This window comes from Amphiura filiformis, chromosome 14, assembly GCF_039555335.1.
Source record: "Amphiura filiformis chromosome 14, Afil_fr2py, whole genome shotgun sequence".
NCBI lineage: Eukaryota > Metazoa > Echinodermata > Ophiuroidea > Amphilepidida > Amphiuridae > Amphiura > Amphiura filiformis.
The window spans coordinates 33261145-33286657 of NC_092641.1; the positions used below are offsets into that span (position 1 = coordinate 33261145).

At 36.7% G+C, this 25513-nt stretch overlaps 1 protein-coding gene across 1 annotated transcript; it reads right to left on the minus strand.

Annotated features, from left to right (window-relative positions):
* Positions 1 to 4684: 4684 nt before the first annotated feature.
* Positions 4685 to 20929, minus strand: LOC140169991 (small ribosomal subunit protein eS19-like). The gene is made up of 6 exons (XM_072193305.1): positions 20869 to 20929; positions 9113 to 9186; positions 8230 to 8399; positions 6303 to 6417; positions 5774 to 5834; positions 4685 to 5114 (listed from the first exon to the last, which is right to left on the minus strand). The coding sequence occupies exons 2-6, from the start codon at positions 9184 to 9186 to the stop codon at positions 5079 to 5081; spliced, it is 456 nt and encodes a 151-aa protein (XP_072049406.1). The 5' UTR covers positions 20869 to 20929; the 3' UTR covers positions 4685 to 5078.
* Between the last annotated feature and the right edge of the window lie 4584 nt (positions 20930 to 25513).

The following is a 25513-nucleotide window of genomic DNA, read 5'->3' on the forward strand; positions in this document are numbered from 1 at the left end:
AGGTATTGTTCTATTTTCTATATTTTCTCGGGAATTAAAGAATGGAGAATGCTGCCTTTTGGAACAGTAATAGAACACAAACTACCAGTTCATTAAACCATGTTTGTTGGGCTGTAAATGTTTTAGTCTATTTAAAATGCGTGGTCAAATATGTCTTATTTTTGACAAAAACAAGGCATTTCTTTCTTTAAAAATCTTGATATTGCCAAAAATAGCAAACGTGGAAATTTAAATTTTTTTGCCAGTTCTGTTGACTAATCTCCAAACATTTAAACGGGAGTCTCCCTAGAAAATATTTGAATCTGTGATAAAATATAACTGTTATTGTACCATTGTTACATTTATACAAAAAGTAGTGGTACAAAGAGAGAGGCCATCGTTTGAATGAGAAATTTATTTTTAAAACTTTTCTGTTCATTTCAGGTTCAGATCATCTATAAAAATTCATATGAATATTTAAATTACAATTTTCATATCATTTTATTATATTTTAGGCCCTATTTACATGGAATTTAGCAATTTTCGTGCATTTCCACCATGTTGTATCGGTCATCCCACCTGCGCATGCGCAGATTGTTGTTTCATTTGCACCAGTTATCATCGCACTGAGTACCAGCTCTCACACGTGACCAGTCATTATATTTTAGTCTGTTTCATTTTGGAGATAATTAATGTCATTTGTAATAACTGCTTTTTCATTTTTGCCATTTTGCAGAATAATTTTGCTTCCATTCAAGCCCTAAAGTTTTTGAAGTTTCCAGACGTCCCATTTCCACCAAAGTTTAATGGCAAGTCTCATATTTTACCAAATGCAAACGGAGAACCTACTGTTTATTCCTGCCCAAAACTAGCCATAGGCCTATGCACCTTGTACTTTTGCTGTTTTCGGACATTGTAAACACGTGTTTTTTCTGTAATTTAAAAGGCCCGCCTTTTTGCGTGATTTGGCAGTGTCCCTAGTATATTGATTTTATGCTAATGCTGTTACGTAATCATGTGTATGATATAATTTTTACATGTGTTGTTTGAAAGACAAAGGTACAGTGTTTATGTAGGCCTAATCATTGAGAAATGCCATGAAAACAATCCACATATGACGTCACGAGTCAACTCTTAAAACATACTGACTGCCCCTCGTACATGTTATAATGATTTGTTATAAACAAAAAGGATCATAATAATAATTAGACTTTCCTTCGTATGTTCATTATCCTTGACTGTCTTTAACATATTGTGAAATGGACAAATTTTGTCAAAGATGTATCTATGTTGATTTCGCACGTGGACAATCTTCAAAACTTGCTAACTACGTGACCTCGCTTCGATACAGGAGAGTGGTTTTGAATAGATCGACTGACGTACGTCCGATACGTTTGAAAATCGCAATCTCTCTAATATGACAAACCACATTTGCCTTTAAATAGCAATAGGACATTAATGTGAATTCCATATTAGAAAAGACCCGGAACCGTCGAACAGGTGTTAGTAAAATTGACTTGGTATTATGCGTAGAGTTACCCAAATATTGCCATATTATATCGGATTATTGAATCACTTAATATAGTGTGTGATATTGACTTTTGCAAACTGATTCAAAGGGAATTTACAGCAGACCCTGTGATACTTCGTTGCCATTTCTTCCTTCATAGTCATCCCGGAATATTCATTGTAATGGGTAAACATGGTAATAGGGAATTTGAGCGGTCTTGGCGGAGCTTGACCTTCGATGTACAAAGCACACAGATGTTTCGCTCCTTGTTCTTTTGGCTCGATTTCTATGTGTGTGCTGGACTGAAAGCTGTAATTTAAAACCCATGCAGTGTTTAATAGAGAAACAATGGGCTATTCCATTAAAATCCACACTCCCCCTGTGGAAGATTATGGAAATATCTTCCACATGGGTAGTATGAATTTCGGGTGGAATAAATATGCAGCTCCATTTGAACCTTATCCTAATGGTCTTGGCGGAGCTTGACCTTTATAGATGTCTAAAGCACCAAGTTTCAAAAAGTGAGCCGAGGTGGGGCTTTTTAAACTTGCTGCTTTCTTTACGTTGTCAACGTTTTTTTGGTAGATAATTCGCTACTCGTCACCTTAACCACAGAGGGCATTGTTGGTAATTTTGTTCGGGGTGGGTTCATGGAGGAAATGGGAGGATTACTTATCTCAATGCACGACGTATTTCCCCCGATTGCCAATTCATTGTGACATCGCCCATTTGGTCATTTTTAACATTAATCAAAATCTTGGGAGCGTCATTCATATAAATTTTATAAGGTCCTACACATGCATTGAACATGTTGCAGACATATACACTACGCAAAAAAAGTTTCTTTATGGTTAGGAAATTTACCCACTATTAAATTCTAGCTAATAATTTTGTACGTTTGCTCAATAATCGCATGCGGGTGATTGTCCTGCGCATTTCGACACCTCAATCACTACTCTACGACACTCCTGAGGAAAGATATGAATGTTTACGTAACACGAGGTCGAAAAATGAAAATTGCAAAAAGGTCTATTCAAGTTTTCATCATAAAAGAAAACAACAAACATGCAGATAAAAATAAATTTTTGTTTAATTGCTGAGCACATTTCAGGCATCATACTGCCGCTTCCAACTTCACTTGAGATTAATCTCTTTCTTTACCAGTCTTTCAATACTTTGTGTGTCCACCGTTGGCTTCCCTTACATCAGCCACGCGGCGTCTCATGCTCCTAATGAGGCGTCGAATGTTATCTTGCTCAACCCCGTTCCACTCGTTGATAACGATGCGACGCAATCCCACCAGAGTTATATCTGCTTTATCTTCTTGTTGACTCGTCTCTTGTGCTGATCCCAAAGGTTATCCAAGGGATTAAGATCAGGGCTTCTGGCGTCAAGTGTCTCAATTCCTTCTGCTTCCAGGAATGCAGCTGTAATCATGACCTGTTTTGAATCCCTTTTCCAAATCCATCTCTCAAAACGTAAATATCTTAGTACCCACTCACCTTTGTCTTTGATCATTCATCTGCATTAATAAGCAAAGGATTATCCAACATGCATCAAGGACAATGCTTTAAATTAAAATTGAAAAGGCGGGAATAATGAAACCGTCTTGGATCAGTGAATCAGCTCTAAAACCATTGAATAGGCCACTTTGCAATTTTCATTTTCGACCTTGTGTTACTTAAACATTCATATCTTTTCTCAGGAGTGTCGTAGGGTAGTGATTGAGGTGTCAAAATGCGCAGGACAATCCCCCGCATGCGATTATTTAGCAAACGTACAAAATTGGTCGCTAGATTTTAATAGTGGGTAAATTTCCTAACCATAAAGAAACTTTTTTTGCGTAGTTTATTTGCTCTGGCGTGTGCATTTATGGCTGATACCAACTGAGACGAATATACCTAAGGTATATTCGTCTCAGGATACCAAAGGGTCGTCCGAGGTTACTCAGGCTACAGGAACTGAGGATTATTCTATACACAAAACCTATGGGAACGAACTGCTGTCATGGCCCATTCATGCTGTCATGCCCTCACCTCAGTTAGCACAATAATTGGGGAAGATTTTAATCTTAAAAATTCGTGTTCACACGGTCGGAAACAAGTCACTATAACCGGTTGCAAGTCGCTTATTACCGGTAATAACTCGCTTATGTCCGACACGACTATTGACCTTTTCCAGGGGGGTATGACGTAGTTCATCAACCTCATAGATCGTGTTCATCCGATGGTCTTTGCCAGGCCTTTGCAATTATTTTGTCTTAATGGGCATACTGATTCCATATATGCGGATTATCGTAAAGGCCATCGATGTTACTAATTATGCAATTATTGAATACATGAGTGATGCAGTTACGGAGCGATGCAGAACATCTGTGTAAGAGATTTTGTTTACATTTTATTTTCATCTCCGAAAAAAAGTGAAACGGACGCCGACAAAATATCACTGCGTGTCCCGTCATTAGTTTTTCTCCATTAGGTCTATAAAATGTATACAAAGTTAGGTTTCAATAACAGGAAACTTTCTTTGGCGACGACACCCATGTCAATAAGGCATAGAAATGTTGCTTTTTGCCCCGAAAGGTATTAATTATCATGCGCCATTATCATGATTATCGGGGATTCCTTTTTGTGATGAAGGCACCAGCCAAAATGTCCATATTCCAGAATGTAATGAACATAACTCTGTACTCCCCCGGGGAGATGATGTATTTTGCGACACTCATATCCCCCTGGAATAGTGCATGCTGGGAAAGAGGGAAAAAGGTCTATAGCCCACTGTGCTTAATCCGTGCCTAAATGCATGATTTGTATGCGTTTTTAAGCATGCCGCAATATAAGTTAATTTTGAGCGACATTATACATTTATGTGTATTGCCATCGTGATTTGTCGAGTCCTGTAATAAATAGGATAAAACCGGGGATAAAACTATGACACCCTACAAACTAAAGTACCTTCGTTTGAAGGCTGACCTCTATGAAATGTATGTATGAAATGTTTAAAATTCCAACCCAAAAGATCAACTTTGACAGATATTTAAACTATTTTAATCAGACTTTTTGACCCCCGTCCCAGTAATCAAACCCATCCAGTTATCAAACTTTTGGTTTGTCCCCTAAAAAATCTCATCTGGAATATCTTACAGCTGAATTCACACAAATATGACACACTACAAATTTAACAATACACAGAATATTTCCATGATATGTTTTATTACATTATATTCCAATTATGCCACATAACATACACATCTATGAGATATTCCCTGCACTACACATATCAACCTTAATATCATCATTTTACTGATAAGCTTGTTTTGTTGGTTTGCTAGCTTGAAGTTTCATCATGGTTTTTAAGCACTCCGTCACAAGAAATATGAATCTTGTAGTTTTGTTCCATTCCCCATATCATATCAGTACGGTTTTGTATCTTTCAACTAAGATTACATTCACTTCGTAAGTTGCATTTTGGAATCAACCAATGTCACTCTCACAAGTTCTCTTCGCAACATTTTGGTGGTAGTAAGTTGTACACAGAATAGTCTCATCGTGGCTATGTTATAGTAACAGGATTAGAACTGACATCACATCTATTCATGCTGCTGTTGACCTTGCTTGGCCTTGACCTATTGTGACAAAATACAAAACAAAAGCAGAAAGTGAGATACAACAAACTATTGTAAAGAGGGACACCAAAATCTTGTGGCTGGTGGATCATGGTATATACAATACTATGTACAATTTGAGCTTATGCGCATTACATTGCAGTACCCTGCATTGTGGCTACCAATTTGGCATATCAGAGGTCAATCATGGAAATCACTGTGACATTCGGCCTTCTTGTAATCCCTTTCCTGCCTTCTACCTAATTTGTGCCCCCTCCCCAAATAAGCACCCCTACATGTACATTTTAAAGTGACAACTGTGCAAGTGCCCCTTACCTGTAATACATAACATCTCCATCTAAATTCTGTAAATTGTCTACATTAAATTACCTTCCAGTTTTGAATTACTTTGACTTCAGGTACACTGCATTTTTTTGTTCATCCCAATTATGACTTTTGATTTAATAATTTTGATTAGCCCCCTCCCCCCTGCAATATGGCAAGTGGGCTTGCATGTAGGAAAAGAACAAAACACAATTTTGTTACATTAACTTGACATAAATTCTGCCAAATGCAATTTTCAAAAACCTCAAAATCAAGAAAATAACTACACGAAAATTACCATTTTAACACTAAGTACCTAGGGACCTAATTAGGTACAGAATGACTGATAGCCTTACCATTACTTGTGCTGCAATTCTGTCTAAGTCCCTCTGTCCTTGGCTTGTCAACCTCCTTCCGCTGCAAGAAAAAACAAAAGCAACATACTTTTTACTTTGTAAGTATATAGTCAGAGGCTTTTAGTGTCTTTTATTGCAATGACATATGCATTTTCCTCTTTAAAAGTGAGAAAACGTGAAGAACAAATCCCCCAACAATGCTGATTACTTCAACTGACAAGGGCAGTGAAGAACAGCAAATGGCCGCCGAGAACCAAAAAAAGGGCAGACAACTGAAATGCTGCACGTGTCAAAACAGAAAACATTGACCAGGTATATATAACTGGCTTTAAAGGACACCCTTGATTTCCACATCTTCCGTTGGTTCTCAGCTTTGTATTTCTGATCAAGTTTTGCTGCAGCAGAAGACGCTGCAAAAAATTGTAGCTGCTGCAAAACTCTGGCAAAGAAAAACTGTCACTACATCTGTTGAAACAGAAAAACATCCAGCAAAAATTTGGACTACACGGTAGTTGAAACAATGACTTACCAGTTTCCATCCTTTTCAATGACCTTCAAATGTTCTAGAGATTGGAGCACTTTGCGGGCTACTGACGATGATCCTCTGCAGTAATGGGGTGGTCTAAGACCACGGCGCTGGCGACCTGTCAAACAAATAAAGACGTTTAATACTTTGCGACATGTATGTACAACAATTAAAATTGGTAGATTAGGGAGTCTGAAATCTGTCACGCATCATGGTACAATGTACAGGTACATGCTTGTATTTCCCTCATGGATGGAAAAATTGTGAATCTCTAGACAAGTCTGGAAAACTGAATGGAAAAAAAATACTATGTAACCATCAGGGCAAAATCCAACTCACTTTTGGGTTCAAAATACCAAACACGTTACACTGCACATGGTTATCGGAACATTGTCAATGCGAAATGGCATACTTTATGAGTGCATTTTCCATGCAAAAGTATGAGTTACATGATAGATCTTACATACATGATAGATCTTACATAGATGATTCTACCACAATTTGGCAATGAATTAGAAGTTGAAATTAACAATATTAATGTTTTTTATGGATGTAATCAAAGATGAAAAACAGGCCTTGTTCCACGCCTGTTACTGTTACAGAATCAGGCAATGCATTTTATTCAAAAGCTACAGCCCTTCAAACCATACTTAAGATATATAAAAAATACTAAATGGTAACTGTGAACAAATCATTTTCACTCAAAATATTGGTCATTTCCAACATTCTTTCAAATAAAATGGTGTGGTGTAAATTAGGTACATGTATGTGTGTGTGTGAGTATATTGTGCAGGTGTGAGTGGCTGTTTTTCTGTGGTGGTTGGGTGTTGTATGTGTTCAGAGATGAAGGGACCATGTGTGCTGGCATGCCGTTGAGTGTGCATCTGCATGCGCCATGCGTGCACTCATGCACCCTTCACCTGTGTACCCTTTTTCCACCCACACCGACTCCAGGAACCGACTCACACCTGCATGCTGATGTTTTTGTGGCAATATCCATTTATGCTTTATATGTGCAATATTTTTCATCTTTTACCTTGCATTATTTGAATTTAAATTTGTTGTTTATATATTTTGTAATTTGTAAATGTAACTTTGTAATATTTTGATGTCTTTTAATTAATGTAAAAATTGCTCAATTTTGCCTTAGGGCCACAATGCTTTTTTTAATAAAATGAAATGAAATGAAATGAAATGTACTGGCAACTCTTAATATTTTGCTAAGCTTCCTTGTTATTTGCCTTCAGGTCATAATGGCAGTATTTTGCCTTGTTAGCTTGTTTACATAATGTAATTGTCTTATCTCCAGCACGACCACCATCTTGTATTCAGTGATGGTGTTTCTAGATAGTGTTTCTCAATATTTTAAATTCCCTAAACATGAAAAAAAAGCAAGTCCTATAAGCCCAACGTGAGTCCTGGTAGAAAAACTTTAAATTTCACCCTATGATGCAATTTAATGATTGTGATGGACTTTAAAAGTACTACACCCTGTTCAATTTTGTGCCTATTTTGCATTTTTCTCAAAATTGTAGCGCATTGGGGACAAGTAAGATATGTATATTATAGGGGCAAGGACTACAACTACTGCACTGGACATTTTATTTCGGCACAGACAACAGTTGTGGAGTTACAGTCAAAAATGAGGGAAACCAATATTTGATCAATAAATCAATAACTACTAATTTTCAGTACAGTAGTTCAAGTCCTTGCCCTATAATATACATATCTTACTTGTCACCTATGTGCTGTAATTTTTGAGAAAAATGCATAAATAGGCACAGAATTGGCCAGGGGTGTAGTACCCGCTTAAGCATAATCATTTGTATTTCGTTCACTTTTTAATGGAAACAAAATTTGAGAGAGATAAGAGAGGGGGCATCTATTAAAGGAAATGCAGCAATTCCAAGATAAATTCTTGACAACCCACCTCCATAAATCTTTGTGATGGAATTTACACCAACGCCTCCACGGAGGTACAAATGCCTAGCAACAGATGCGGCACGGATGTAGTACCAGTCGCTGTCGAATGGAGCCAGCTCCTTGTGTCTACCAGTCTTGACTATGTCTACCCATTCTGGTACTTTCAATTTGCCTGACCTGTGAAGAAAAAAAATGATTGAAATGAAATATTATTTTCTGATTGGCCGTCTGCTTCAAATTTAATTTTTTGCCAAACTTTCATTATTTTCAAAAACATGCATGCACATACCAAAACTCTACAGTGACATCCCTCTTATCCTTCTGATGATTTCACTGAATATTAGCCCAAATGGTTTTTTGCCAGGACCCTCAAGAATCTATCAAGTGAATGGGGGGATGCTAACCAAAAAATGTTCGCTACTAATTATTACTTCTGACTTGCGCCACATCTAGCTACAGCCATAATCCCATGGTTCATTCTCATAATAAGGGTATATTCGACGTCAATCATACACGACCAGATAAAAATATTGGGTTTTTTCGAATCATTGAATGTATATGAACATATACGTTTTCCAGATTTTGTACATGTTGGACTTCTCACTTTGCATTTGAAAGGGTATAGAAAGTGTGTGAATGCATACGAATATGTGTGATTTGTGTGCGTTCAAGTAAACCCCGATCTGGATGATCTTGAATTATTTTTACACAAGGTATAAACTACAGCTAACATTATTCTCGGCACATTCATATTGAATTAATGTACTAAATCAATCGTGTTCGGAACTATGATCACCCAAACAAGTGTACATCTCCTTTTGGGGTCGTGTTTATGGTTTCAACCTCATTAGCAAATTTGTATTCCACATGCATTTTAAAAGTAAACTTACTTTTTGAAAAAGGCAGCCAGAGCCTTCACATACTCGTGTTGGTCAACGTCCTTAACTGTGCAACCACCAGGCATCTGTACAAAAACATAAATTTAGATAAATGTGATGAAAAAACAGTATCCTGTCAGTGAGGATAATAACATATCGCCTGAAGTTCTCCATTTTACGGAAAATGGAGAAACCGTTAAATGGAGAAATGTCACAGAAAATGGAGTTTTGCAACATCGTGCAAAATTTCAGCTTATTCATTAATGACTTTCTGCTGATTTTGCAAATTAATCACCATTTTGGATTCAGTGCTTCTAGATAGAAACATACTATGACTTTTTTCAGTGTTTTTTAATATAAAATAATTGGATTTCCCTAGAGTGGTTACTTTTAGAAAATGGAAAACAACATGGAAATATTTAGCATTTACATACGGTGAATTTTGTTCTATACCGTAATGCAGTGTTTTTCATTCATATTATTTTTCATAGGATTATCAACATGCCGATTCAACTCAAATCGGGCCGTGTTCTCCTCGGCCATCAAAAAGATAAAAGGATTCACTAGACTTTGGTGACTTGGTTAAGCAACCACTGTATAAAATCGAGTGCTCACTGTTAGGGTACAGATTTTGTTGATAACAAGTGTTGTGACTTTTCTCATTGTTTCATTTTTCTTTGGCAGCATGTCACAACATTTGGACTCCCAACATCGAAAAACTGTGTTGAGAAAGCTTCCAATTTCCCGCCCTTCATTTTGAGGATTTTTTTATGACGATAGTATGATCAAAATAAGTATCATAATGGGCTAATGATTATGCTAATTTAGGGCATTGAGAAATAATTTCCTTTCTGAGAACTTGGAAAGCTATTTGCAATATTTTCTGAGCCCAGAGCAGTGGTAGGCCCCTGGGGGTCCAATTAATCAATATACAAATACAGCGACAATTTTGTACACTGATCAGCTTTTTTGCAAAAGCAAGTATAAATTTAGGTTTAGAAATTACCAACAATCGTGTGTTCTCAAGCGGGTGTTATAAAGCAACTTGACACAGACTTGTTTTGCCATTGGTTTGTAACCGTTTGTTCAACCATTGAAGTGCTTAAAAAAAATTAGTTTTAGAAATGACCAACTGTGTGTTCTCAATAAGCTACCCGAGTCTCCGTCTCCTGACACACAATTTGTATAGAGATTATCTGTATTCTATAAGCTGCATATCCTATCAGTGACTGTTATACCTTGTTTTGGACTTTGAAAAGAAGTACCTGCATTTGTAAACCATGACTGTTTCAAAATAGCTCACCAAAGTCATGCCAGCAACTCTGAGGTCGTGCATTGACTTTGTATGAGGAATACTACAGGAACCAGTGCCTTCTGTTAAAAGTCACACATGAGTTTAAAAGTGGATAACCTCTATTGGCAAATTGATTCGTTCAACCAGAGAAGATGAGAATTTCTCATCTTCTCTGGTTCAACTAAGTGCTTTCAACATTTGTACTGGTTCATTCAAGCATTCTCTCCCAGTTGAAAAAGTGAAACCGTGAATGAAAAGTGCCTTTGGCGTTAGTAAGAGTTATAATATGAAAATTTCGGCAATACCATTTTGTATACCAATTTTTCATTGTGTTGCTTGGCATTGTAAGTGATAATACCATAATATTGGATGGTTTATTTTTGTTTGATATACCGCATTTGTCAGTAAATATTAAACATCGCCTTTGGCTCAGTCGGTATTTTCATGAAAAAAGGGGTTAATTCTCGAATCACACTCAATAGTATCTTGAGATACTCTGAAATAACAGATTTACAGGAGTGTTTCGTGATCCTAGCATCCTCTTTTTATGACATTTTCAGTACATATCCACGAAAAAAGCCTATTCCCAAAATTTCAGTTGATTCCGATTTTGCGTTTGCGAGTTATGCATGATTATGTGTATTACACTGCTCCATAGACAATGCGTTGTAATTTCGTTCTGGTGCACCAGAACGAAATTCAAATTTCACGATATCTTTGCAAAACGAATTAATCTGCAAGAAATATTTTGTACATAAACATTATGTAGCCAGAGGTTTCCAGTGATATAAAAATCTCAACTTTTTTGAGAAAAGTGGGGGATGAGGCTGTGGATCACGAAATGCCCTTTAAATTCCCTTCTGAGATATTGTATATTTCCGTTTGGGAAATCTTAGGGAATTTCGAAATCTGGACATAAAATGAATATAGAATTGTTTTGTTTTAATTTTTTGATGTATATTAGTAGCATGGAATGTTCTTTACCTATTAAAACCAAAGGGAACTGTTTTTGGGTCACTATTTTTGAAAAAAACATTTTAATTAACAAAAGGTGTAGCTTCGGAAATACTCAAAAAATGCCATTTTCTCGAATTTAATTAAAAATTCATAACTAAAAAAGTAAATGAGATAATTCTAATTTTTCTTTTTGATTTTGAAAGCATTAGTCAAGTTACATGAAGCAGTGCAAACAAATAGGCTCAAATATGATTGCAAAGGTGGTTTATAGAAAAGGGGTACATTTATTTTGTTGCAAAATACCTTACATCCACAAAAGGCTTAATATAAAAGATATAATAAAATAAAAAGGAAATGTCGGGATATGTGCCGATGTGGACATAAGGCATGTCATTGACGGCACTAGTACACATGCATTTTTTTTTTTTTTAGGATTTTTTTTTTGATGTTGACACATTGTCGACGTCGGTATACAAATTATTTCGACATGTCGACATTAAAAAACGGTGCAGACGACAGCACTAGACAAATGTGGACACTTTGATTTTAATGGCAGAGTTTTAATTCTCCTTTATAAATTTCTAAGAACAGTTTTCTCCTTTCTAATTTCATTTGAAAATGGTTACCATTATTTGAATTTTCTATCTTGTATTTATGGATAAAAATACAAAATTCAAGCTAATTTTCATATTGTATACAATTATTTAACCACAAATCTACGGGTGAGGATCGTTGACCTCATATCCAAAATGCCTGTGCCCAAATAAAAACTCATAAATAAATCAACTCATCGGTGCATTTATTATCGTCAAAAACATCAGATTTTTGTCACAATAAGTGATCTTAATTTTTTTTTAAACAAATTTGAAACTTTTAAATAAACATCAAACGAATAAAAGGTAAGATGGATATGGTGCAGAATGGACACAAAATACGTTTTTGGATTGGTATCAAAATTCTGCATCACTCATACATGAATCCTGCAATCTTGGCTGAACTGATTGAGCACCATGCATCAATCGCTGTTTAGTGTTTACCGACTGATTTTCATCCATATACTTAATCCAACTTATGAAATGATACCACGATTATTCATCTGATTCCTTTCCGAATTGTTGTAATTTTAAGCTTTTAAAATAAGTTTTCACTGTTTGCAATAGGCCTATAAAAAAATAAAAAATCTGACCACTATTTCATGATTTTCGTCTAAATTTGAAACATGATTTGTACATGTAGGACTATAATAATATTCAGAGGATGGAGAATCAATCGTAAAAACTATAAAAAATAGGGCCTTCAAAATTGATGTATTTTTTCTCTATTTTCTTTTCTTCATTGTTTGTTGTTTATTTTACAGTTTTGTCATTTTTCTTTTCCATTTAATTCCCCTTCACAGGCTCTCTGGTCCTATATCAGGTTAAATAATGTAACATTTATTATGGAATTTTAAAATCGGTCCTATTCTTCCCTGGTAGTATCACGGTTTCAATCTCCGAGCCATTCTGAGTTTAAGGGCTGGGGTATGAACGTTTGGACAGTATTTATTTTGGGACATTTGAGCACATCAGACATATCGAATTGCATTCTGAATACGAAGAATGTCATTCTGATATCAAATAATTTTGATTTTTTGAAATTCGCAATTTAATACACATTTTATGGCAAATCATTAACAAGAGCACCAATGGCGCTGTGGCTCTCACGCTTTTTTGTGGGAAAGCAATTGTTCTTGGAGTCGAATGCGCAACAGGTTGGTAGGTCGGTCAATTTTTTTAAACCTTCAGTTTGAAAAAATTCCCCACAAATATTCAATACGGTCCTTGAAACTCGATGCGGTGGTCAATCTTCCTCCTCCGCATTATTATTTTTTGCCGCATTACTATTAGTTGCAAAATCTGAAAATAATTCATTATTGTGCAAATTACTACTGAACCAGCAAGAATAATTTGTTCTGCAAAATTTTAAAATCCCCTTTTTTAAGTATTTGAAGCTTTCAACAACTATAGAAAGCCTTGGCAACTATTAGAATTCATCTTAATTGACCTCAGACGACCCCGAAATGACCTCCCAAAAATTTTGCTCTAAATGGTGACCTCAGAAAAAATTTGACTTCAAATGTTGACTGTACCCACCAAGTTTCATGCCCATACGACAGTTTTTAGTAATTTGACCTCAGGTGACCCCTGGCTGACTCCGAAATGAGCTTCCAAAAATTTGGTTCTAAATGTTGACTGTACCCACCAAGTTTCATGCCCATACGACAGTTTTTGCTAATTTGACTTCAGATGACCCCTGGATGACCTCTGGTGACCGTGACCCACTATCCAATACAAACTTGTTCTGTGCGACCCTACAAAATTAGGCTCCAAATGTTGGCCGTGCCCACCAATGCCCATACAACATTTTTTAGCAATTTTACCTCAGATGACCCCTGGGTGACACCGGTTGACCCTGAAATGACCTTCCAAAAATTTGACTCCAAATGTTGACTGTACCCACCAAGTTTCATGCCCATATGACAGTTTTTGCTAATTTGACCTCAGATGACCCTGGATGACCTCAGGTGACCTTGACCCACTAACCAATACAAACTTGTTCTGCCTGGGGTCAAGATGCACCCACCAAGTTCGAGGAACATGCGACCCCACAAAATTTGGCTCCAAATGTTGACTGTATCCAGTTTCATGTTCATACAACAGTTTTTTAGTAATATGACCTCAGATGACCCCTGGGTGACCCCAAAATGACCTTCCCAAAATGTTGATTCCAAATGTTGACTGTACCCACCAAGTTTCATGTCCATACGACAGTTTTTAGTAATTTGACCTCAGGTGACCCCGGATGACCTCAAAATGACCTTCCCAAAATTTGACTCCAAATGTTGACTGTACCCACCTAGTTTCATGCCCATACGACAATTTTAGTATCTTCCCAAAATTTGACTTTAAATGTTGACTGTACCCACCAAGTTTCATGCCCATACGAGTTTTTAGTAATTTGACCTCAGATGACCCCTGTGTGACCCCGGATGACCTTCCCGAAATTTGACTCCAAATGTTGACTGTACCCACGGTTTCATGCCCCTACAACAGTTTTTGCAAATTTGACCTCAGATGACCCCTGGATGGCCTCAGGTGACCTTGACCCACTAACCAATACAAACTTATGCTGGGGTCAAGATGCACCTAGTACCAGGGATCTATATCGATGATTTTGTTTTTTGGTGGATCACGCACCGCATAGGCATTTTACACATAAAATACACATAACCCACACACAACGCAATTGAATAACAGACCGGTACTGCACAGTGCCGCTGGTTACCAGTTGTTCTCATTTATGTAATCAGCAATTGGAGCCTACAAAATGTGGTGCATTTATAGTGTACGGTACTATTATGTGATATCGGGAATTGACACAAATTTTACGGTAACAAAATCAGTCATACCCAGAAAGGATAAAATCCGAATTGAGAAAATATTGTATGTGTGACTTGTTGTACTAAAGATGCATCCACCCACCAAGTTTGAGGAACATGCTTCCCCTACTATGCTAGTGCTCTGACGATAACACTCCGATCGCCATGCAATCTAAGTTTTGTAGGCCAGTGGGACAACGGAATCACTACGTGAACGAGCTACTACTACACTAGTCTCTGAGAGAAGAGGCAGACACAGACAAACAAACAGATTCTAGTGAATTAAATAGTGATGATCAGTTGTAGCAGCTACAAATTTCGAGCGTTTGTCAGGGGTCAAACCCCTCCATTTATATTTCCCCACACTTTTAGACAGACACCCTTTTTATCAAAAATTGAACCCCCACCCTTATGCAGTGTTTGTGACCAAAGCTTACAGCATTACTTTATCAAATTCGGAAGACTGAACATCGGCGCTATCGCCGTTTTATACAGTCACTTCCGGGTCCATTTATCACTATCTGCGCCATCAATCCATTTCAGAATCCAAATTGATGCAGAATTTATCCTCATCTATCAAACACTCATGATTTTCTTATTCATCTGAAACATTTGCGACATAATATTGGCAAAACTGCAATCATCTTTCGAAAAGATACGACTTTAGATTGTTTACAGCATTACTTTATCAAATTCGGAAGACTGAACATCGGCGTTTCATACAGTCACTTCGGGTCCATTTTATCATTATCTGCGCCATCAATCCATTTCAGAATCCGAATTGATGCAGAATTTATCCTCATCTATCAAACACTCATGATTTTCTTATTCATCTGAAACATTTGCGACATATTAAATGTTGGCAAAACTGCATCACTGCAACTGCATCGAAAAGATACGACTTCAGATTGTTTATCATAAAGTAACACATGGGCAAATGGGCAAAAGGCTGAGATACCTGTGAGATCCTGAATACATGAATACGTCAGTCTATACTCTCTACACGGCCGCTGTGGTTCGGATCGCTCCACTTCTAGTGTGAGCGAGCGGGCCAAAGCGGCTGATGTAGAGACTGAAAATTATACTCATTCATAAAACTCACGGCGCGTCGATTCTACTACAGGTGACGTCGTATGAATTGAAAACATCAGCAAATTAATTTTTGACATTTTCTTTCCAGATTTATGAAGAAAATATGAATGTTTTTCAACAGATCATCAAATTACTTTATTATATTTTTTTTTCAATTGGTAGCGTTACCCCTACGCTTTTAAATATAATTATATATTGCTCACACGCTTTTTAGAAACCCACCCTATATTCCGCAAAATTGTAATTTTTACAGATTTTCAGAATTCCCAACCCACGCTGTAGAAAGCGTGCCAGACAAACAATGATAATGAATAGCCAGATGTGACCTTCGCTGTCGAGACGTTGTTTTCAGGGTTGTCAAACCCGCGATTTGTAACCCAATTAGGCGACTTTTGAAGATTTTCCCGGGACAATTTCCTGCCCCATAGAATACAAAGGGTAAAGAAAAAAATTGGGCGACTTTTCGATTATTTGACCTGCGATTCGGGCTGAATTTTTTTTTTTTTTTTGGTTATTTAGCGTTCATTTAATTAAATTACTACGCCGCTGGTCTCTAAATATTTTGAAGTGTTGTCCCATGGTAACAAAACTCCCGAGAACTCAATAAACAATCTGGACAAAGGAATCATCCAATCACGTTTCTATCCATGTGAGATCACCGCAAAAATTCATGATAAAAGGTCACTTTCCCAAAGAAAAATAGTGCAATCCGTCAATACCCAACATGATATCACAACTTAAATTACTCAGACCAAAATAATCTCTAGCGCATACAGGGAACCAAGCAAAACGATAGAAATGACTTGTTTCTCATGACGACTTTTGACTTTTCTCACTTCAAAATAAGTACTTTCCCCACCCCAAATTCACTTGTAAAGGAGTGCAATCGATTGCTAAATAACTAAGCAAACCTTGGAATGTAATTTCAAAGCCAAATATCATTAACAAAAGAAACCTTAGCATAAAAAGCAAGAACGCAAGTGGCCAAAATTTGTAGCAAAAATACAGTCCTCACTGACTACAATGACTAAGGCTCACTAGCTCCGCTAAGAGCCAAAAATTGATATTTTTGATATTTAACAGTACTTGAAGTAAACTTTATAAATCTGATGATTGATACTTAAAGTGTATATGTAGGTGGGATGAAAAGCCGACGATCAATTGAAAATTTTGACCTTTCGTATTGAAGATATGGATTTTTTTTCCCAAAACACCAAAACAAATTAGGTCTTTTTGGGAAAAAATCCATATCTTCAATATGAAAGGTCAAAATTTTCAATTGACCGTCGGGCTTTTCCTCCCTGCTACATACACTTTAAGTTTAAGAATATATCATTAGATTTATATAATTTACTTCGAGGACTGTTATATATCAAAAATTTGAAAAATATCAAATTTTTATAATTTGTCATAAAATTTGTATTATATTGTGATTGTCAAAAATGAAAATTATTTGATATCAGAAAGACATGCTTCGTATTCAGAATGCAATTCGATAGGTCTGAGGTGCTCTCATGTCCCACAAAAAATACTGTCAAAACGCAATGAACGCTCATTTTAGATCCCTTAAGAAAACAATGAAAATATGGGCTTCAAGTAGTATTAATGGAAATACTTGCTTAGGGTGTTGAAAATAAATGTTTTTCTTGCTTGGGGCCTTGGGGGTAAAAAAAATGCCAATACTTGTTTAGGGTAGGAACAGCCCTCGAATTAAGAATCTGAAGGGGCACAGCAACTTTTTTTAGGGCAAGTTGATAATTGCCTTGGATTTTTACTGAAAAGGCAAGGCAGCACAGCAGTTTGTAATATTTAAAGAGGCAGTGTCCGAAATAAGGAAAATATGGAGGTTATCCCGAGGATAACTAAAGCATAAATTCTGCTTGTCCTCAATACATTTTGGTTGTCCCCAAAATGTGTCATACTTTTGGAGGTAATATATAGTGGTTGTCAGGGGGACAAGTACATAGCTCAATATGGTTGTCCCCAGTGATTTTTGGACAAGAGGATGTGCTTATTTCGAACACTGTCAAGGGGGCATCATGGCAACTGTTGAAAATTTGGGAAGGGAACCAAGGCAATTTCTCAAGTGAAGAAAACACACACAAACATAGATGATTTTATGATGAAGGGGCAGGGCTGGGGCACCGACGGCAACTTCATTAGAGGGCACGGCAAGTGACTGCCATGGGTAAAAAACATATTTTGAGGGCATTACGGCAGTGGGGTTGGGCACCCATGGCAAAATGCAGGGCTCGAAATAAGGAGGGCCCAAGGTCCCTCAGCCCCGAAAATCAGTGAGGGCCCATAAAAGACACATCCGGCGGGCCCAAATGGCCGCATAAAATTTGTGGCAATGTTTGCCACTTTTTGTGGGGTTCATAGGTTAAAACCAATGACCCAAATTTGGGCCCACAAAAATTTGCGAAGGCCCTCAAACATTCAGAAATTCTGGCTTATTTCGATGCCGTGGGTTAATACGAGGGCTGGGTAGGAAATTACACTTGTTATACTTGTTTAGGGGTGTATTTTCAGTCCTTGCGTATACTTGTTTAGGGTGCTTTTTGAAACTCCATGGTGGCCACGCATGATACCCCTCGCCTTGTCAATGACTAGTGCCCCCGGGCCTCCAGCAATACAAAAATGTGTCTGGCAGCGGGAGCCTTGATTGTCAGCAAGTTTGCATTAAGGGGGTACTACACCCCTGCCCAATTTTGTGCCTATTTTTGCATTTTTTTCAAAAATTATAGCGCATTGATGACAGGTAACATGTGTATATTATAGGGGCAAGGACTACAACTACTGCACTGACAATTTAGCAACTCAAGGCAAGTAGTTATTGATTTATTGATCAAATACTGGTTTTCCCTCATTTTTGACTGCAACTCCACAACTGCTGTTTGTGCGAAATAAAATTTCCAGTGCAGTAGTTGTAGTCCTTGCCCCTATAATATACATATCTTACTTGTCACCAATGCGCTATAATTTTTGAGAAAAATGCAAAAATAGGCACAAAATTGGACAGGGGTGTAGTACCCCCTTAACATAATTTGTTATTGACAATAATATTTACTTAAATCTTTAAAATTTCATCAGGAATCTGAAAGGAAATAATCAAATATTTGCATAAAACTGCGATGTAATGCGATGCAATACCAGCAATCTGGGGCTTTGACTTTGTAAAATTGTATTCCCTTGCCCAACACATTAAACATGCATGTACGGACGCACAAAACCTTTGCTTTGTGTGACGCACATTTCCCGACCAGGTTTTACAGTTGTGCGTCCGATCGGACGCAGAGTTTTTGAAGGCTAGCCAGAGCCTTGATGGCGAGCGGTCCGAATTTTAAGCCATACAAGTCATGCAAGTTTACAAGGTGCACTAGATCTGACCATCTCCCCAATTCTATTCAATATGAAAAATAACATTTTATGAACAAGAAGGACCTGCCTCTCAAACGATACGATAATAAAAACGATAAAACGTAGTAGCATTATTGTCGGCTTCCACCATATTCACTACTAATTAGAGCCTCCCACACGTTTGGAGAAAGTTTAGATGATATTAATTATTATTATGATCATGATGAACATTATTTATTTCACTTGGCCGCAATTTCCTTTTTATTTTCATGATTTTGAAACCACTATTTTCGACGGAATGCTTGCATGATCTATATCTGGTTCCATACAGCAATACGCAGTATTGCTGTCTAATAAGCAGGTATGAATTGAGACGTTGTGAATTGAGGCGTCGGAGCCGGTCAAACACAGAGGACTAGCCTACATCCCGTATCCTACTATCACTCAAACAAGCAAATCTCTTCACGAATTCACTCACCTTGCGATCCTACATCATCAGTTGAAACAAACATCTAAGTTTCCAAAAACAACTTTGTCATTCCTCAAAACTACAAGTAACTTCATTAATAAAAATTGAAATCATACTATTACCCGTTATTGAAAATTTTGTTCGATTTATGTGAACCAAAAGAACGCACGAGGCGAGTTCAGATTACCAAAATGGTAGCTCCTGCCTCCTGGTCACCTCAGATATGACGTCAGTATCAAGCTGCTTATTAAGCGGCGGATCGGATTGGTTGAAATCAACGCCACGTTTTTGACCTTACAGGGGTCAGAGATATGCATATTCATGTATGAAAACAGCGATGCGGATATAGTATCATCACCGAGAACTGAGAATTGCGACATTTTCGATGTTTGTACCGGGGAATTTCAGACACGGAGACTCCTTCCGGAGACTCGAAAAATTCGTCCAAAGGTAACCAAAGGGTTGGGGATCGCATTTTTAACTATCACTAAATGTTTCGGAATTGAGGTCGGCTAAAAAGTAGACAGTTTCGGGGACTGTAATTGGTGTAGATGTCACATTTTGAACAGTGAGCGATAAGTGACCAATTTCATGCTCAGCACAAGTGACTATCTTTACACAGGGTATGCATGATCATCATGATTGCATTTTTGTAATTGTTGCAAGAACATGCATGCACATCATCACTGACACTGTCGTCTTCAGCATGTGTGTGCCATGGTGACATGTGACACAGGATGACATGGATGATGAGCATGAATAATGGCATGATGATAGAAAATCATGAAAATGTCATTGTCAGAGCTGGTAAACATGTTATTTCAGACGGCGTATCGTCGGGCTACGCGTGTACGACCACCCATGGCGACTCCGTGTCCCTGCAACCTGCAATGCCTGCCACAAATTCATGAATTGATCAGGTCATCATGGTCATGGCTCATGGGCTGTTGAATTCGACGCCCGTGAACATACATGAATTATTATTTTTAATCGCGATGTTATGCCAAGCAGATATTACATTATTTCGCCACCAGAACTTCTCGATTTAGGACTAAAATGTCACTGATTACTTAGTTAAATATCTACTTTCATCATTCATGAACTCAATAACACACAAAACAATGTAAATCTGGGAAATATTTCATAATTTTTGATGATGAATCCGGAACACGTTTTACCTTGATAATCAACGATGTAAAAGAGAACGAACAAAGACTGTACAGCAGCTATTGCTGTTTATGTACGTTGTATGGGTTTTAACACAGCTATGAGGTAAAACTTTAAAGCTGCCACTTGCTAAATGAACACTCCTACGCATTACGCATTTTCCGTGATTGGCCGTCAATAATTTTACCGATATCACGCTCACACCGTTCGCGCTCCGTGTTTGTAACAGAGACTGTTCAGTTTGGTTTCGCCAGCCAGATAGTGCGGATCATGCTTTAAAAAAATATGAAAGGATTCAAAGAAGTCACGGTAGTCAAGACAAAATAAAGCTCATAAACATGATAAAATTATTATTTTAATTAGCTTTAATTTTAATAGTACTCAGTCAGCTACCTGCACAACCGATTCTTTTGTTCTGCAAGGCTCACTCAGTCATTTAATGAGGCAATACAAACGATCGAAATTGGTGTTGAAATGAGCAAAATTTTGAGTTACACCTTTTCAGTGTAAAAATTTTTTTCTCAGCCAAATGAAAAGCAATAATTTTCATTTTTTCAGTAAATGGCTGGAAAAACTATAATGCTTGATACTCATTTTTTTTAAATCCTGGTGTTAAACTTAGGCCTGAAATTCAGTCATTTAGTGTAAGATATTCGATTTTTATAGGCTTCAGCTCGGCCCGCGAGCTTTTTCTTGGATCAACCTTTTAGCTTTTCAAAGTAATATAGGGTACCTGCAGGTAATATGGGACCATTAAGGACGTTTAGCTTATTTGCATAAAAACTAAAGAAGATATGCCCACAAGAGATTGTTATGATGAACAACCTGTCCTTTAAGATTAATAAAACAGGCAATGTTACCTTGTTTTTATGTTTGTTTGGACGCTATGACGTCAAAATGACGTCATCGTCAAGTGTCCCATATTACCTGCATGTGCAGGTAATATGGGACACTGTGTTATCTCTATGGTGAAAATCAAAAGTTCAGAAAATCACTCTTTTGTTCTAAAAACATTTTTGTTACATGATTTTGAATGTTAAATGCAAATTTCTACAAGAAAATTCAATTTTCTAAATAGTTTTGCTTTTCGCATTGACAATGCACACAATTTCCTATGTGTCCCATATTACCTGCACCCATTCAGTTGAAAATCAGAGAAAATAATCATTTATAAAAGGAAAGTGCCACTTACAAGCATGAGTGATCACTTCTGTGTGTATACAATTATGGGTAAAGAGAACAAGGTGAAAAGCCAAAATCATAAGTACAGTGTGAATAGAAAATATAAAAATTTTGATGAAAACAAGTTTAGACTGGATATTGCTAATACAAATTGGTGTAATATTATTAATCAATCAAATATTGATGATGCTGTTTCTAATTTTGAAAATATTTTTCTTGAAATTGCCAATAAGCATGCACCGTTAAAGAGGAAACGTATACGGCAGAAAAATTCTTCCCCTTGGCTTACTGATGATATTTTGGCAGCCATGCGCGAACGTGACCAGATGAAGAAGCGCGCCAGCAAAGAAAATTGTTTGCTTCTTTGGGAAGATTTTCGCAAGCTGAGAAATAGAGTAAATTGCTTAATTAAAGAATCTAAAAGAATGTATCTTACAAATGCTCTTCAAACTAAAGATTCTAAGGAAATTTGGGCTAACATAAGGCATATTGTACCAGGTAAAAACAAGAAAACCGATATTAGATGTATTAAAACTGAACATGGTGAATGTACAAATTCTAAAGATGTTGCGAATGTATTGAATGAATATTTTGCAAATGTTGGACCAAGTATAGCTGACAAGATTCCTGTTGTTAATACTGAAAACCATCATGATGAAACAAATAATTTGTATAATGATATGCTTTTTATATTTAATAATGTTAATGAAGATTATGTTTTAAATCAACTATGTACACTCTCCGATAAGAAAGCAACTGGTGTTGATGATATTCCATCAAAGTTACTCAAGGTGTCAGCAATCGAAATTACTCCTATTGTGACATTTCTTGTTAATTTATCCCTTAAATCAGGTACCTTTCCATGCAGATGGAAGAAAGCCCGAATTTGCCCAGTTTATAAAGGTGGTGATAATACAGATCCAGGTAATTACAGGCCAATATCAATTCTTCCCATTTTATCAAAAATCATCGAGCGTGCTGTATTTGACCAAATTTACCCTTTTCTAAACTCAAATGATATGTTGCATGATAGCCAGTCAGGTTTTCGGCCAGGTTTTTCAACATCTTCTGCATTATTAAACATTACAGAGGATTGGTTAAAATCAATTGATGATGGTGAGTACATTGGTCTTGTAATGTTAGATCTAAGAAAGGCTTTCGACACAGTGAATCACAATATTTTAATTGATAAATTGCCAAATTTTGGTATAGATGATCATGTTGTCAACTGGTTCAGAAGTTACCTTAGTGGTAGATCTCATATAACTGGTGTAAATGGGTCAAAGTCTAAAGACCAACGAAGTTCTTGTGGAATTCCACAAGGCTCGATACTTGGGCCGTTATTGTTTATTTTATATGTTAATGAACTGCCTAAATATGTTAATGTAAAGGTTAGCATGTATGCTGACGATACAGCAATTTATTATTCTTCAAAATATGTTAATGATATTGTTAAAATACTAAATAATGATTTAAATAATGTTGACAACTGGCTTGCAAGTAACAAATTAAGTCTTAATGTTGACAAAACCCATTTTATGTTAATTGGTACTCCACAAAAACTTGCAAATTTATGTAATGATGATCTTAATGTAAACATAAAAGGAACCCGTCTTCAAAGGGTTAATCATTGTAAACACCTTGGCATTGAAGTTGATGATAAACTGTTATGGAACAATCAGATTGACCAAGTGAGAAAGAAAGTTTTAACTGGTTTGTATTTTCTAAGGAGAGCCGCTAATTTTATCCCCAAACACCATCAGTGTCTACTTTATAAAAGCATTGTTGCCACTCACTTTGACTATTGCAATGTTGTTTGGGGAAGATGTAACAAAACCCTTAGTAATAAACTTCAAGTCTTACAAAACAGAGCAGCAAAAATTATTACAGGTGTAAGTAGATATGAGTCAAGTACAGAAGCTTTAAATGTTTTAAACTGGAAAAATCTTGAAGGAAAGTTATACATAAACGAAGCAGTTACAATGCATAAAATTGTAAACAATCAAGCACCAAAATATCTGTGCAATAGATTTGTTAAAAAGAAACTTGTTATAACACCAGAAATAAAGATGTTTTTATCATGGATAAGCCAAATACTGAATATAAGAAGCGTAGCTTTAGTTATAGAGGTGCTCAACTGTGGAACTCGATTGATGACAATGCTAGAAGCATGTGCAATGTGAAACATTTTAAACAACTTATTTCTTAATATTTGTGAATAATTTATCATTTTGTATATTTTATATTGTTTATTATCTGTATTATTTATGTAATAGTGATCTTGATGTGTTTTAATAAGTTAAATTTAATTTGTATATAAATCGTATATGATGTATGGATCTGTATGGGGTGAGTTGGGTGTGCGTGTATGTAAGTGAGGAGTGTATGTTGTTTCATGGTGGGAAGGGGTGTGCTTGTATGAAGATGAACGTAGGTGCTACTTTTATAGTATTTTATATTAATATGAAATTTCTGTATTTGTGCAATAGTGGGCCTGCAAATTATCACGATGTGTTTTAATAATTTATTTCCTAAAAATATTTTTGAATAATTTATCATTTTGTATGTTTTTGTGCAATAGTGGTCTTGATGATGTGTTTTAATAATTTAAATATAAAGACATTTTTTGGTATTCCCCACCCTGGCACCATGGCTTTCGTTCACATGCCAAAAGGTTTAGACATCAAATCTATCTCGGATTTGTACCGTGAAGCTCATTTAACAGCGCACATCTCTTCTAGAGTTAAAGGAGGTCCCCTTGTCAACCACTGTCTTGACACTCGTCTCAATAGGGAACAATCCTGGACTAGGAAAAAATCTATAACTCATGAAAGTGAATCGGTTTTAAAATTGTAAATAAATCTGTTGACACTCCTCTCAAAACTATTCAAAAAATGCTAAAACCTATCTGAAAGATAAAGTTCAAAAATGTGGCACTCGCATGTTAAAACTCTCCTTGTTCAAGGGCGATTTTTCGATCTTCTTGCTCTAGAAACAACATGTCACCATTGGAAGAGCATTATTTACAATCTTCCCCACGGTGTCCTGAAATTTTTGGTCAATGCCCTTGGTGACACAATGAATAATAAGACCAATCTCAAACGATGGGGCCGGGCAAAGCAGCATCTGATAAATGCAGAACTTGCGGGAACCGTGAGACCCTCCACCACGTGCTTAACCATTGCAAAACTTCCCTTGAACAAGGTCGGTTCACATGGAGACACAACAGCATTCTCAATTATATTGTCAAAACCATTAAATTGGGCTTTATTAATGATGTTAGTCCTCCCCAAATTTTGTCCGACTTGGTAACCAGAGCAACTAACATTCCACCCCCCACAACAATTCCTTTTGAATGTTCAACTACAAACCTGGTTCCTGATATTTGTCTTTTTTGGAAAAACATTAAAAAATTAGTCATCATTGAGCTCACTGTCCCTTTTGAATTCAACGTTGCTAAAGCTCATGTTCGAA